The sequence below is a fragment of the Aedes aegypti genome, chromosome 2 (assembly GCF_002204515.2).
Source record: "Aedes aegypti strain LVP_AGWG chromosome 2, AaegL5.0 Primary Assembly, whole genome shotgun sequence".
Taxonomy (NCBI): Eukaryota; Metazoa; Arthropoda; class Insecta; order Diptera; family Culicidae; genus Aedes; species Aedes aegypti.
The window spans coordinates 359849657-359863825 of NC_035108.1; the positions used below are offsets into that span (position 1 = coordinate 359849657).

The following is a 14169-nucleotide window of genomic DNA, read 5'->3' on the forward strand; positions in this document are numbered from 1 at the left end:
GTAAAAAGCAGGGTGGAACACTTGCTCCTATGGCAGACTTGCCCCAAAGTCCTCTATCACTACAGCTACACACTAAGTAAAAACTAATACTACCCATGACGTAAATTTCATAGTAAGCAAAATATTCGATGTAAAAAATGAACGTAAATTTGATCGTGTTTGAAATTGAAAATACGTCATCCTTGTAAAATTACGTCCACTGTGACTGACAATTTTTGTGATCCGAACAATATTGAGATCAATGTGACGGAAAATTACGTTATTTGTAACTTAAATTTACGTCATTATACTTGCTTTAATATGTTGGGCACACAATACGTAAATTTCAATGATATTTTTTGACTGCACAGTCATACTGCGCATAAAGCATAACTGTCCCATATGAAAAAAGTAGGCATTTAAAAATTAAAGGACTACACTATCTTCATATATCTCCACAACTTTTACGAACAATATGTTTCTATTTTTGAATGCTAAGTACAAATTTTCACATAGGGGGAGTTCCCCCAGTACCGGACACTTAAGCCGCTAAATTAATTATTCAAAAACTATTGATTTTATGCAGTATTGGTGCCCATTTATGACAAATATTACCATTTTTGTAGCGTACAAAAATAAATTTGAAAACATAAATGACGGATTTCACGCCAACTCGACAAAGGGATTGGCAGCACCCCTTCAGAATTCAATGAAACTTTCTGGGTGTGAAGACTATGTGAAACTAAGATACTTTACATACTTTGTTTTTTTCAAAATCGATCTAGACTAACATTTGGAAAGGGTCAAAGTTTTTGTTTTACTTTTTTTTATAAACCCGTATAACTCGAAAACGGTAAGACCTACAAAAAAGTGTTGTATGGGGGGCTGTCGTGAAATTTCCTGACGTTTTAGAAAAAAATGTTGAAAAAATAAAAACACATTTTCTACACTGAAAAAAAATATATGATTCAAAACTTAAGAGTCGATTTAAAAAAATGGCCATTTCAGATTTTGATCATCCTTAAGCAAAAAGCTTCGTAATTAAATTTACTAAAAGTCGTCCATACATTGCAAATTGGGCATATCTAAGGGAAAAAAGTTTTTCTAACAACGAATTTTTCAAGTCCAAAACTGATTTTTTTTTTTCAAAGATTTTGTTCTAAACCCGCAAATATGATCGTGTTTTCAAGTGATAAATGAGTTTGAATCAGAAATAAATTGTATTTTTTATTGAGAATAGTTAAAAACGGAATTATGCAGTGATTATGTTTTTTAAATGAAGGCAATATATGGATTTCGCCTCTGCCTATGAGAAAATCAACTCCGTCTAACAATCCGACGGATTTTTAAGGTTCGAAAGATTGCAAAAATTGAAAAGGAACAACCTGATCCATACCCCATTAAATTTTCTTCTAGAAAATACTACTAAACGTACCTGCGTTACAAGCCAGATGAATAAGAAATAATGTTTGTATTGTTATCTACCTAAAATGTCCGTTAACGACCTGAGTTACTCAACAATCACCGCGTGAGTGTATAGAAAGATAGGTATTTAACTTATAATTGTCGTTCTACCTATGCATATAACTATTTAAGCTTGATGTCAATAAAACTCTTTTCATTTTATCTAAGTCATTTGTGAAAAGAAGTTAAAGATGGATCAACAAGATTTATCGCGCATTAAAATTTCGAGATGTTACGCCGGTATAAACAATCCTAAGTGCAGGCGTAGCCAGTTGCGAAACTTGTCACCAACAATGATCGAACACATACGTGCTATGGGATATAGTCATCAGCTTGATGAAACTATGCATATTTGTGAGTCATGTCGCTTAGTGATCAGGCTCCACAGAAGTCCGCCTAAGAAAAAACGACGTTCGGGTGGATGCGAAGTGAATCAAAATCCACAACCACCAACAAGCGGTCAGGCCTCTAATGAAATGCTAGGTAGATAAAATTAGCACATTAAACGACAATGATTGTTTACATAGAACCCATATCAATATATTAATTCGACATTATTGTATATTTCAGAAGCAGTCCTGTCCTGTTCATCTTTGCCATCCGTCCCATCAGCGGATAAATTACTAGGCCCCTACAACGTGGAAAAAATCAACAGTATTATTGAAACTTTGAATTTATCCCCAATCTCGTCGAGAAACATGAGGAGCTTGGACTATCGAATTAAAAAGTCAGTGTACGTCATGACATACTAGGCATGGATGCAATGGACGTCGACAAGGTGGAGGCATTCGAGGAAATCATCAATCAGTTGAAAGAAAAATTCAACTCACCTGGTATTGACAGAAATGATCAGTTATTATCGGTATATCGGTATATCAGAATATTATCGGTTCTTCCTAAGTCGTGGTCGATCAACAAAATTGTCGAGGAGTTCGAGGCACCAATGTACAAGACAAGTGAAACAACTTGTGAATGAACAGGGCATTCTATGTACCACAAGGGCTCGAAGTGGGCATGGAATTAGTGAAACAGATAAACAGGTTGTTATTGATTTCTTTGATAGTGATGATATTAGTAGACCTATGCCAGGAGCCAATGATTTCGTTTCTGAGTACCGAAATGGTAGTAAAGAACAAGTTCAAAAGCGTTTATTGATGATGTCTCTTAAAGAGGTGTACATGATTTTTGAAGAAAGAGGCCAAAATGTAGTAATTGGTTTTACTTTGTTTACTATGTTGAGGCCTAAACAATGTAGGCTTCTCGATAGCACAGGAATTCACAATGTATATGTGTGCACATACCACGAAAATGTTAAATTAATGCTTAACAGTTTAGGAATAGTCTCTCAGCCAAACGGTATACCAATTCAGAGGATGAACCAAAAATATTCAATTTATTCAGTAAAGCCCAAAAATAATGTAAATATTCATGTGCAGATACTACGTTTTAGGATATATAGCAATAATAAAAATAATGATGCATGATAAAAAAAAACCACGACTTTTTTTTATAAGCATAATATTGACCCTTTCCAGACACCTGTTAAGATTGGCTTTGACCAAATAAGAAATAAAATATTATTGTGATATCTTTCTAACCATTAAAAACCCATCGGATTGTTAGACGAAGTTCATTTTCTCATAAGCGGTTTGGTGCGAGATCAATTGTATTTAATTAAAAAAAAAACTTTGTATAATTCCGTTTTATTTCTTTTAACTACTCCCAATAAAACAAATATAATCTATTTTGTGATTAAAACTCATTTATCACTTCAAAATATGAGCATACTAGACTATAAAAAGCGAAATAAAAAAAAATCAAACGTGAAATCCGTCAAATATGAATTTTGACATTGCATTTTGATGGTGTGTTTTAGTACCTAATTGACCTGTCACCTGTGTGGTATTGATCAGGAAAATGCCTCGAAGTCTTTACATTTGTATATCATTGAACGTTTTTACTCCATGAAAAGTTTTCCATTGCCGATTCAATAATGCAAATCATTCACAAGAGTAATTTAAGCAGTGATGTGCATTGAAAACAACGAGATATTACAATTTATTTTTTGTTGTGTACGATCATTTACTTTACTGTCAGGAAATAGTAATCTTCCTATATTGTCCATGATTTTGATACTCAATTCATCTCCATAAGGCTGCTGTCATTTGCCAAGAATAAGTTGTGTTGCTTAAGCTTTCGGTTTAGGTACCCTTTGAGTTCGGGAAAGGCAACAATTTAAAACCCTAGGAGCGCAGTCCAGATTTAAAAAAATAATGGCAGATTTCGCATTATCAATATTTTACCAATTTTGACCATACATAGTTTTTTGAGACATGATTTACGGTTGAGGACTCTATTTTGGGCATAGACAGTATTTTTGGCTCCCAAAGAACAATATTCTAACAAAAATGCTGTTTTTCATACATTTTAAGGATTTCAACTTAAAAAAAAAAAACTAACGTTTGCGCAAACTTAGTCAAGCAGAATAAACTCCAATTTATTCCATAGTTTTGAAAGCGTGTTTGAGCCAAATAGCTTCGCAGAGAATGGTGGGGAGCAATATTTGCAGTATAAAGAAGCTGTTCGTCAATTATTTGACGTACCTACATTAATAAGTGTTCATTTAATAAGGTTAGCAACACTAAAAAAACATGCATTCGGGGATGCTGAATCTAAGTAGAAATGAGTTATCGACCAGGAAAAATATGCCGAACCCAAATTTTGATGAGTTTTGGTAAAAATTATTAAATCGAGTTTTGAAGCAAAATTTTTGGATTTTAGCTAACTAGTGACCGAACATGTTGAAAGTTATTTTTCTTTTTGAATTCACCTATATTTTCTGAACTGATATTGTAGATGAATGTTTCACTTTGTTTTTCAACTTAAAACTAAATTTTAAATTGGGGTTTTCCCAGCTATTCGAAAAATTGGACCTCTAGGTGATAGGCATATTTTTTTATCTTTATTAACGAAATTTGTAACTCTGTGCTAGTTTATTTCGGGACCAACGCCTTTACTCCCCTTCCAAAAAAAGTCGTCACTATAACATTCATGTCATAAGTGACTATCTCGGAGATGGGAATTGATCCCAGGTCCTCGGCGTGAGAGGGGTAACACCAGGCCCCTCCCCCTTCGAAAATTTGTTCATCATAATGCAACATCATTTTATTCTGTTGAGAAACAAAATTAGTTTGCTTGTTTATACACAACGCAGAACATTTCAACAAGGCTGAATGATTGGACAAATTGAACAAATATTTCAAACATTCAAATTTCCTTATTATCATTGTATCGGTTACCTTAAGCCCCAACTGACTTTGGGTGAAGAGTGCCATGGAGAACACCAATCAATTACCTATCCAAATCCTCGTCATCGTCGTTCTCGTAGGTAGGTCGTTGTAAACTTTACATCCGCCGCACATCGAGTTTATGTAACATGAATTCGAATTCAACCCCCATTGTTACTCCTAGGGCACTTCTTACACTTTCTTACTACAGTAGGGTCTGCTACTACACGGTGGGCGTCGACATCAATCCACTAAACTTTCTTGGCTGTCTTCCAAGCAATTTAGATGTCTTTCGTTGTGTTACAAACTTATTGCTCAGCCCAACCAAAAGCAAGAGAAAAAAAATCAGCTGCATTGGACGCAAGGCAGCCATACTAACAAGCATTTAAAGATGAGGAACACTCATCGTTTTACCGAACAGTAGCCAATGAAATAATTAGACATAAGCTAAAATTTGTACACTTTTATCAATAACTTTGGATTGTTGATTGAGCACTTTTATATATATTTTCTACATGAAAATATTGAAAAAGAAGCAATGATTGATTAGAAACTCGTAATGAAAAATCAATCGATATTTCTATTAAAAAAATAAATAAGCAATTTAAAATTGAAAATTAGCACTGTAAGAATAAAATAAGCACTTTATTTATTAAATAAGCACATAAAATTTTGAAATGTTTAAAGAAAAACAAAATATAATTGGCAGTAAGTAACCCAAGAATTTCCAGTGAAAAATTAAAACCAAGCACATAAAAACATGGAATGGAAAAATAAAATTAGACAACAAGTTTCTTATAATAATTAAAAAAAATTGCTATTCATAAGATTTAGGTGAAAATTTTGATATTTCTCTGAAAAAGTTCTTATTTTAGCTTTTCCTTGAAAAATATTCAATATTTTATTTTTACTCAATTGTTGCTTGTATCGTAATAATTATTGGCTGCTTTTGGTAAAAAAGTGATGGTTGTCCTCTTCCTCGGGCATAATCAAATTTTTCCCGCCAAGTAAATACTGTGGGTGGATGTCACTACCTTGTAATAGTAGTCTGTAACTCTTTTTGTATGGTTTTCCTTATAGAGAAGAAGCACAAGGACGACGAGTAGTATCCCCAACAGTTACACAACTCAAGCCCTCGAATTTGTTGAAAACATCGAAGCGAGGAAGACACACACACACACACAAGCCGACACGGGAACGGAATGATTGCGATTTAGGGGCGGTGGTGATGAGGTTTCGTGCGAAAATGGAGTTAGACCGACGCGCATTAAATTCCAATTACCTGCCTAATCTTACGCTTTGAAGCGCTTGATTGACCACACAATGAAGATAGTTCAACTTCGATAGGGTGCAAATGATAACTTTATCTAGGATTGTAGGGTAGACTTCCTCATCAAGAACTGTAGGCTTATGAGTCTACGAAATGTAGACATTAATCAAAATATTTTATCACGTGGCATTTACCTACAATCTTTTTGAAGAAAATTTGAGTTGTTGCTTCGTTTGGGTAAAATTAAATAGAAAGCACATACTAAATTTACAAAACCATGAGTCTAGAGGACAAAAAAAATTATAAGTCAAAACGATCAACAACTGGTCATCAACAGCGAGTAACAGATCAAAACAGTTTTTTGAGGGTCGACAGTTTTTTTTAGATAAGTACTTTTCATGTTATAACTTTTTTCCAAATTGACTTTAAACTTGGCGCTTTGGTCTTGTTTTATTCACTTAGGAATTTTGTTTGAAACAGCGTTTACAAATATACTAAACCTTTCATTACTTGACACTGAAAAGACCATCGGGCAGAAAATCTACAATGCTGGATAGAATAATGTATACATTTTTCTATACAAGCCGTTTTTCTATACAAAATGGTCAAATTTGATCCATGCTTTCAGGCACCTAGAACTCTAATTAACCTGAAGAAATTTTCATCCATTTTTATTTTCAAAATAAGAAATTCGTTTTGACCAAAAAGTTTGTGTTTTTTTTTTTTGCTAATTTAAATTTATATTATATCTAGTCTGCGGATAAACTTCAAGTCGTCAATTAGTTTAGAAATCAGAACAACTGAAGGGCCCACGAATTTATTTTCTTGAATCCAATGTTTCGATCACAATATGGATTTTCTTCAGAGATAAAAAAATATTTGCGACTGTTTTTGGTAAGTCGCGATAACTATTTAACCCTAGAGAAGATCCAAATTTGTATCGAAATGTTGGAGTCAAGAAAATAAATTCGTATAAGACTGTAAGCAGACACGATTTGCTATATCCATATTGTATTTTGTCATCGAGATCTCTACAAACATAAATAAACCATCGGGCCATAAAACAACAAACAAACAGCCATAAATAAACTATAAACCAGTTATCGGGCGATCAAACAAGCACTTCAAAAGAATATCAACAAGATCCGAATTTCTGCTAATGTGAACCGGTCTAACTCTGCTAAATGTGTAAGTATATGTATGAGGATTGGTACTTATGGAAGTTGAAAGTTCACATACCGGGCTCAACTGTGAGGGCGATCAGAATGATTAGCATAAAAATCGCATAAAATTTATTCATTTTATCCGATTTTTTGTTGTCACTCGTTCACCACTGGAAATCCATTAATAGAAACTGCAATGGAAAGAAGGAAACAGAGAATGAAAACGAGTTATATTTGGGTGAAAGGATAACATGTGTGTAGCGTGAACCCAGAAGGTGAAAATTTCGTCTGCTGAGCTGCCGATGGTTTTCGGTGCGGTGTTTCCGGTTTGTAGCAGCTGCTGTTTTCTTTCGGTGGAGGATGTCCTTTCTTCAATACCAGAACTCACTGCTGCTGACCTTCATCCGAACAATAGACGGCTATGGATAAGAAGTCCGAAGAGCGCAAATAGTACTTTCCAAAAATGAGTCAGAGCACAAACGTGGGAACATCCCTTAATTGCGATTGAAACTGATATTTTTCCACGGATTTTCAGATATATTTTCTATAATGTGGTCTATGCGGTATAAATAAATATAGGAAAACAAATACGATGGTGAATCTTGTTTATTCATGAACTTATATTTCCTATTCAACGTGATACTAAGAATAGTTTCTAAAATAATAAAAAGAACGGGGGATGACTTTTTTGGTGAAATTGATTACACAGTGTAACAAAAATGACATTTTTGCGTGTCTCATGGATCAAATTATGTGTCAATAATAGATTTAGGGTCGCTGAATCTGATGCCGTTCTCATAAATGTTCCAGCATGTTACAGTTTTTAGCTACAGGTCGCCAAAGTCACATAAAACAATGTTTCTATCGATGTTTACATGTGATTTACAGTATTATTTATCAAACATTTTTGTGGTCTGATCCACCAAACATGCAAAATAGGACTTAAGAGAAAAATAACCATCATCGTTTTACAAATTTTCAAAACGTTTTTTTGCTTAAAATTGAAGCAATCCTCAAGAAAATCTATCATTGCGTTGCACTTGCTATCTGAAAAACGACGATAGATTTTCATAAGGATTAATTGAAATTTGAACAAAAAACTAGTTTTCAAATTTTGATGATTGCTGATGATTGAATGATGGATTCTTGAGCCTTAAACATTCAATTTATCGATTTTTTTTCCAACATGCTTGCCGTCTTCATACAAATTCTTCTTTTCTCAAAAATACAATACTTTTCTGAACCACCAACAAATTACTTTTAACCATCGAAAGTATTCTTCTTCTTCTTCTTTCTGGCGTTACGTCCCCACTGAGACAAAGCCTGCTTCTCAGATTAGTGTTCTTATGAGCACTTCCACAGTTATTAACTGAAAGCTTTCTTTGCCGATTGATCATTTTTGCATATGTACGTTATGAGGACCCCTGCCGCCATCCAACATTAACACATTCACCTGGCCACATAGCAACATCAATTACGATGCACGCGCATGGACGAAACCGATGAGCTACGCAAGAATCCAACGGTGACGGGAACGAAGGTCGCACGGAAACCACGCCACTCCTGGAATGCAGAATCATCAGTTCTACTCCATAAAAACCATTTGGGAATCAATGTGAAGTTTAGTTCTAAGTGTGATGTTGTAGATGTACGATTACTTTTATGAATAAATGTTTTTTTTATGTTAGCTCGGTGAAACGTAGCATAACTGGCGCAGTCTCGGAAAGTGCAAGTGGTAATTAAGTGCAAAAACCTGAAATCTTCTGACTTAGTGAATATAAGGACAGTGATTTTAGTGACCGCGCGAAAACTCTCTTAGCAAAGTTCATCGTGAACAACTGGAAGTGTCGGGAAACCATCGGTGAGGGGATATCACACGATTTGAATACATCCAGAGCGAAGTGAGGACCACGCACGAACCTACAACCTTTATCTCAACACACGCTTGGACTTCAGGAGGATGCTGCTAATCCTACTGTAAGTAGACACCAACACGGTATTTTTTTTTCTTTCAAAAACTAAGTGCTAAAAGTGATCTAAGTGGAACCATTGAGAGTGAGAGGGAATATCGAACTCGAACATTGTTCTTTTCTAATTGATCCTAAAGTGCGCGAATCAAACCCTCGCGATAACAAAGTTAAACCCCCGCGAACAAATATAGCATAATTGCGCGCGGTAGAAACGAATAAAGTGACCTACGGGAGAAGTACAAAAACAAACGACAAATTATAATCACACGCTTTGAAACCCGGTCTAAGACGACAGGGAGTGTAAGCAAAAGAATCGTATTTCGCTCGCGTGTAAATTTAACAAAACCAAACACGCCATGTCCGAGCCATCCGCTCAAGTTCAAGTTACAGAGATTACACCTGAACAGCTGATACAACAAGTCGCTCAGCTGACTAATACTCAAGCGAGCCTAATTGCGACAATTAATGCTTTACAAGACAAGGCAAAAAACCCATTTACAAATTTCTATATTCCCGATCAAATAAAGATCATCCCCCAATTCAGTGGAAACCGAAAAGAAGCTCTAGCTTGGATCGAGGACACTCAGGAGGCGATCGATCAGTTTGAGGAGTATGAACTCGAGCCTGAGTATAAACAAATCATTAGGGTAATTAAATCCAAAATAGTGGGCGAAGCAAGAGAAGTGCTTATAGCTTCCGGAAACCCATCGGAGTGGATCGAAATAAAAGAGATTCTACTCAATACATTTGGCGATAAGCGAGACATAACGTCTCATATCCAATCGCTATTTTACGTAAGGCAGGGAAAGAAAACTTTTCAAGAATATTTCCAAAAGGTTAAAGCCATCGACACGGCTATTAAAACAACAGCCGCGCAGATGGAGGACTACAAAAGGTCCACAGAAGCAGTAAATAAACTAATTAGCCTGATGACCCTTACAAGGTACATCGACGGGCTAAATGGGGAAAACTTAGCAATGTACGTTAGGAGTTATAGACCAAAATCCTTGGAGGAAGCCCATGAAATCACAATTGCCCATTCAAACGCTTCCTTCAGGCAGAAAATGGAAAATAGACAAGCTTCTTCTAGCTCTTCTGGAGCAAATGTCCACCCAAAATTCCAAAACAAGTATGAGAACACCAGAAACCAAAATTCCAATAACTCTCAAAATTCAGGACCACAGAAAGCAAACTCTGGAAGGTACAAAAGGAACAACGATGAAGAAGTGTCTATGAAAACACACATTTCAAAAATGCAGATCAATAACAACGAAGGGAAAAGGGATAAATATTCGGAAGAATCAGACGAAGAGGAAAACCAAAACGACACATGCAAACTAGAGTCCGACGAGGATGAGTATTTCGTAGGAGATGAGATAAATTTTCAAATAGCCGGACGCGGAGAAACAAAGAGCTAAATAATTTTATTCCGTACATAACCATTCCGACCACAAAGGGCGAAATGAAATTTTTGATCGACACAGGTGCGAACAAAAATTACATATCCCCGGAACATGTCAATTTAGAAAACGCGAAAATAGAAAAAGGCCTTAAGGTAACCAACATAAACGGCACCTTTGCAATTAAACATTCTGTGTCGTTCGACCCGTTTTTAATAAAGAAAAAAATAAAATTCTACGTTTTTAAATTCCATCAATTTTTTGACGGACTAATTGGGTATGAATCATTACGTGATCTAAATGCTCAATTGGACATTGGGAAAAACAAATTAAAAGTAGGTAGGAAAACTATCGAACTGAAGAAACGATTCCCCGAAACACAGAAACTTAATCTTAATGAACAGGAAGTCCAGTATATCAAGATAAAAACGGTAAACGAAGGAGATTTTATTGTAGGAGAGGAGAGAAACATGGGAAACTTTTCTATATTACCTGGTATTTACAATAGTAAAAATAACACTGCTTTTGTAGCCGTGAAAAATCACAACAAATCTAATTTGGAAATCAACGTCAACGAAATGGCTTTCAAAAACAACGAATTTATAGAAACTCAAGGTCCAAAATATGTAAAGAACAACAAATTTAAAATTCAAGACGATTCTCTGAGCAAACCGGAAAAAGGAGAGTTAGAAAAGGTGATCTCCGATAATTCAGAAATTCTATATTTCGAAGAGGATAAATTGTCATTCACTCATCGGATTAAACATAAAATCAGAACAGTTGACAATATCCCAATCCATACCAAGTCTCATCGCTATCCACAAATATTCGAAAGTGAGGTACAAAATCAAATACAAAAGATGCTGAAGGACGGTATTATCAAAGAATCCATATCGCCTTATACGTCACCTGTATGGGTAGTTCCCAAAAAGGCTGACGCATCTGGACAAAAAAAGTTTCGACTGGTCATTGACTACCGCAAACTTAATGAAAAAACTATTTCCGACAGATACCCAATACCTGATATCACGGATATATTAGATAAACTCGGTAGAGCAACGTATTTTTCTACCATCGATCTAGTATCCGGATTCCATCAAATCCAACTAGATAAAAATGATTTCGAGAAAACGGCTTTTTCTGTGAGTTCTGGGAAATACGAATTCACTAGAATGCCATTTGGTCTCAAGAACGCCCCTGCGACCTTTCAAAGGGTTATGGACGCCGTTCTTCGGGAATTCATTGGAGTATGTTGTCTCGTATACATGGACGACATAATAATTTTCTCTAGTTCGTTCGAAGAGCACGTCAAGGATATTAGGAAAATACTTCAAAAGTTGAAAGAAGCGTGCCTAAAAATACAGTTGGACAAATGCTATTTTTTTAGACGGGAAGTTCAATTCTTAGGACATACCGTTACCGAAAAGGGAGTCAAGCCGAATAGTGATAAAATTGAAGTTATCAAAAATTGGCCTATCCCGAAAAATGAAAAAGAACTTAAGCAATTTCTTGGAACTATAGGCTATTATCGCCGGTTCATTAAAGACTTTGCTAAAATGGTAAAACCTCTTACGCAATTACTGCGAAGTGATACAGACTTCACTTTCACCCCAGAGATAAGACAATGTTTCGACAAATGCAAATCCCTTTTGACTATGGACCCCATTTTGGCCTACCCTGACTTTGGCAAAGATTTTATACTTACAACAGATGCAAGCGATTTTGCCATCGGAGCTGTATTGTCCCAAGGACAAATCGGTAAAGATCGCCCTATCGCCTACGCATCCAGGACACTTAGTAAAACCGAAGAAAATTACTGCACCACTGAGAAAGAACTCCTAGCCATCATATGGGCAGTAAAACACTTCCGCCCCTATCTCTACGGACGACGTTTCAAATTAATTACAGATCATCAGCCATTAATTTACTCCATGACTAGCGCGAACCCAAAAATTATACGATGGAAACTAGATTTAAGCGAGTTTGATTTCGAAACTATCTATAAGCCCGGAAGAGAGAATGTCGTCGCAGATGCCCTCTCAAGGCTTAAACCGACAGATATAAATGCTAATAACCAAGATGACGTTGAAGATGAACATGACAAGGACGAAAGCGACGAAAACACCGTACATTCAGCCGACACAAGCGATGACCATTATATATGGACAACGGAAAAACCAATAAACTGTTTCAAGAATCAAATTGTATTCAAAGTTTCCGCAGTAGACATTGAAGCACACGAAGAAGTATTCCCAAAATACCATAGGTTTACAATCTCAAAACCTGAGTATACAGAACGCGACATCCTTAAAATCTTCAAGGAGAAACTTAAGCCAAACGGCGTGAATTGCATCTATTGTCCTGTACCACTCACACAGCTTATACAAGAAACATATCGTAAACACCTGTCTCATAATGGAATCTTTAAGCTTTTTATTTCACAGGTTCTACTACAAGATGTACGGCTACCAGAAGACCAAGACGATATCATTCGTAAAATCCATGAATACGCCCATAGGGGTATGAAAGAAAATAAAGCCCAAATACTTTCGGATTATTTTTTCCCTGAGATTGACAAAAAGGTCAAAATATTCATAAATAACTGTCCTACCTGCAAGAAATGCAAGTATGACAGAAAACCTACAAAATTAATTCAAAAAACAAACACAACCGGCAAACCTTTCGAAAATATCCACATTGACATCTTCTTTATGAGCGGAAAGAAAATGTTAACCGTGGTGGACGCTTTTTCAAAATTCGCAAACGTAATTGCTCTAAACGCAAGAACAATAGTTGATTTGAAAAGAGCAATTACGGAGCATATTAGAATTTTTGGCAGACCAGAGATCATAACCTGCGATCAGGAACCAGCGCTCACTTCGATCGAATTCATTGGATTTATGCAAGATTTGAATATAGAGATGCACCATGCTAGTTCCAGCAACGCAAATGGGATAGTCGAAAGATTCCATTCGACGTTGATCGAACTATACAGGGCGCTCAACCCTAAATACAAAGACCTCGATTTCTATGACAGAATTAACATTTTCGTAGACATTTACAACAACACTATCCATTCAGCAACAGGTTTCAAACCTAGAGACGTTATTTTCAATCACCAAAACAAGACAAATACCGAAGAAATTCTTGAAAATTACAATAAAATCCAATCAGCCATTAAGGTTCAAATGGCAAAACGACAGAAACAAATCGAAAACAGTAACAAAAATAGAACCATACCCAAAGATTTAGATCAAGGACAAAACGTTTATATCAAGGTCAATCAACGAATTACAAAGGACAAAGACCCATACAAAATTTCTAGAGTCCAGGAAAATAACGAGTTGACTTATAAAGACTCATACGGAGTGAAAATTCACAAAAACAGAATTAAGATGTAATTTTTTGGCCTCTTTTCAGACTTGTACAACTGACTACAGCGACGACATATCATGACGTATCCACAAAGAACGGGCTGATCACTATATCACTAGACACAGTGAGAATCAAAACAGGTTACGAAAGATTGATACATAAAGTAGACCTAGGAGACATCAAGCATAATTTAATCTACATAGAAAACTTAGCGAAGACAATTAACACATCGGACCACTTGGAACAAACTTTATATTATAA

The 14169-nt window shown here is 35.7% G+C and overlaps 1 protein-coding gene across 1 annotated transcript in view; it reads right to left on the reverse strand.

Annotated features, from left to right (window-relative positions):
* The window catches only part of LOC110676888, an 81845-nt gene that overhangs the window by 58907 nt on the left and 8769 nt on the right, over nucleotides 1-14169 (reverse strand). The window contains exon 2 of the mRNA XM_021846444.1: nucleotides 7240-7354. Within this exon, the coding sequence (XP_021702136.1) occupies nucleotides 7240-7300 (61 nt within the window). The 5' untranslated portion in view covers nucleotides 7301-7354. The remainder of the gene's footprint in view (nucleotides 1-7239; nucleotides 7355-14169) is intronic.